This window comes from Leptodactylus fuscus, chromosome 7 (assembly GCF_031893055.1).
Source record: "Leptodactylus fuscus isolate aLepFus1 chromosome 7, aLepFus1.hap2, whole genome shotgun sequence".
NCBI lineage: Eukaryota > Metazoa > Chordata > Amphibia > Anura > Leptodactylidae > Leptodactylus > Leptodactylus fuscus.
Genome location: NC_134271.1, coordinates 19,002,923 through 19,005,455, shown reverse-complemented (window position 1 = coordinate 19,005,455; position 2,533 = coordinate 19,002,923). Strand labels below are relative to the sequence as shown.

General features: G+C 44.7%; 1 protein-coding gene across 1 annotated transcript in view; it reads left to right on the top strand.

Annotated features, from left to right (window-relative positions):
* The first annotated feature begins 282 nt into the window (after window positions 1-282).
* DBX1 (developing brain homeobox 1) overlaps window positions 283-2,533 on the top strand; it is a 12,804-nt gene continuing 10,553 nt past the window's right edge. The window contains exons 1-2 of the mRNA XM_075280474.1: window positions 283-620; window positions 897-998. Of these exons, the coding sequence (XP_075136575.1) occupies window positions 287-620; window positions 897-998 (436 nt within the window). The 5' untranslated portion in view covers window positions 283-286. The remainder of the gene's footprint in view (window positions 621-896; window positions 999-2,533) is intronic.

Genomic DNA, 2,533 nt, shown 5'->3' with positions numbered 1-2,533 from the left:
CAGCACTACAAGCCCTTTGTCACAGTGTATCGCTTACTTATGGGGCCTAATCCAATCATAAATTGCCCCTCTGCACCAATCAGGGGGGCAGGCCCTGTCCATGAATGGGACTGGAGTGGGGAATGTGGCGGAGGTCCTATTGTCTGAGCTGTCACTTGTAAAAGGGCTTCAGGAGCTGACCACTATAAAACCCAAAGTGCAGGGAACCGGGCACACAACACAGCCGAGACTCCAGAGCCTACAGAGACATCCCCTGCCAGACACTGAGGAGGACTCTGCCCACAAGATGATGTTCCCCAGCCTCCTCGCTCCTCCAGCAGTCTACCCCAGCCTTCTCAGGCCAACCCCAACCTTACCCCAGACCCTGCAGACTGCCCTGACCACTCATTCAAGTTTTTTGGTGGAGGACCTCATACGGATCAGCAGGCCTGCAGGCTACCTACCCCGGGCCGTGCCTCCACCCAGTGTCTCCCCACCAACCTCAGATAGCCCCATCAGTATGGCCGACACCTCCGAGCTCCTGAGCTCCAGAAGACCATGCGAAACTCAGAACACAAACAGCTCAACTTTCCTCAAGTTTGGAGTGAACGCCATATTGTCCTCCCCTAATCCCAGAACAGGTGAGTGTGCCCCGGGCTGATGAGAATGTCAAGCCTGTGTCTAGATCTCTTCTGACCCTTTAAGGCTATGTGGCAGGATGTATCTTTTCTGCCCCTTTAAGAAAAAGTATGTATCTGTATGTTCTTCGCCCCTTTAAGAATAGGCGGTGTACTTCTCAAACTTTTTGAAAACTTTTGACTGTAGAGTAACACAATGTTGTATCTTATATTGTATAGACCTCCTTCTATCCGGATATGATAGAGAATGATCTAGAATTCTTTCTGCTTCTCTTCCAGATTCTTCCCAGAACATTCTCCCCTCCATCCCTCCGAAGACCTTCTCCTTGCCATATTTTGAGGGTTCCTTCCAGCCGTTCATCAGGTCCTCCTATTTTCCAGGTAGGTGTCCTCGGGTGGGTGTCCTGTGTTCTGCACGCCTGTCACTTGCTCATTTGACCCCCTATTTATCAGGAGTGGTGACTGCTGACACCTCTCCTGGTGCACAATTAGCAGGAATTGTCAGGCTGAACATTTGAGGCGTTCCTTCTTCTCACGCTGAAGCTTTTCCCACACAGTCAGTGCACTTAACCACTGAGTCCCAACAATACAGCCGGCACCGTGACCAATCCAGGAGCCCCCTGCGCCCTACCACCCACACTCACCAGTCACTGCCATAACGCACCATTACTAGTCACCCACTGTCTGAATGTAGAGGGGGGGGGTCATACTGCTGTCACATGATCACATCTAATCTGCCCATCTATCTATATCACATATCTATATACAATCTATTAATTAATATCTATCTTATCTGGCCTTCTACGTTTCTCAAATCTATGATCTTTCTATTTTATATCTATCATCTGTGTGTCCATCTGCCTGTCTCTATCTATCTATCTATCATCTATCTATCTATCTCCTATCTATCTATCTATCTATCTATCTATCTATCTATCTATCTATCTATCTATCTATCTATCTATCTCCTATCTATCTATCTCATATATATGTATGTCATATCTATCAATCTCATATCTCTGTTTCATATAGGATCTATCTATCTATCTCTCCTATCTATCTCTCCTATCTATCTATCTATCTATCTCCTATCTATCTATCTATCTATCTATCTATCTATCTATCTATCTATCTCATATATATGTATGTCATATCTATCAATCTCATATCTCTCTGTTTCATATAGGATCTATCTATCTATCTCTCCTATCTATCTCTCCTATCTATCTATCTATCTATCTCCTATCTATCTATCTATCTATCTATCTATCTATCTATCTATCTATCTATCTATCTATCCACATTTCTCATATCTATCTACCTTTTTACCATCTATCTCTTACTAACTCCACCTGTCTCATATAGATCTATATCATATCTATCTTTGTTTCAACATCTTATATCTACCATCTGTTCTATCATATGTATAGGTACATCATATCTATCTCTCTCCTTCTTCCATCTATCCTCCTATCTATCTATCTATCTCCTACCTCTCTCTGTCACATATATATCAGTTATATCTCTTCTTACACATATAGGTGGTCACAGTTTGTACAATTGGGTAACTTGGGGCTTATTTGCTGTGTCCTATTGCAGCCCCATAGAAGAATGTCCCTTCTATAGAGAGTTGTTTAGTGGGAGTGGGGGGTGTCCATCATCTGTATTCCATGGAGGGGCTCGCCATACACTACTGTTTAGTTGGAGAGTGTACGGCCATTGTGTGCGGGATATACGGCTTTAGCTGCTTGTCCCGACCCTTTTCTGTTACTTCATTACAAGACAATTACGGTGCACGCTTCATTAGGGCCAGTGTCCGGGCGTAGAGCCCCGAGAGGAGCGGCTGCACCCCCTCACCATACACATGCATTGTGGGGCCGTCAGGGCCATCATTACATGGGGTTTTTTCTTCTTTG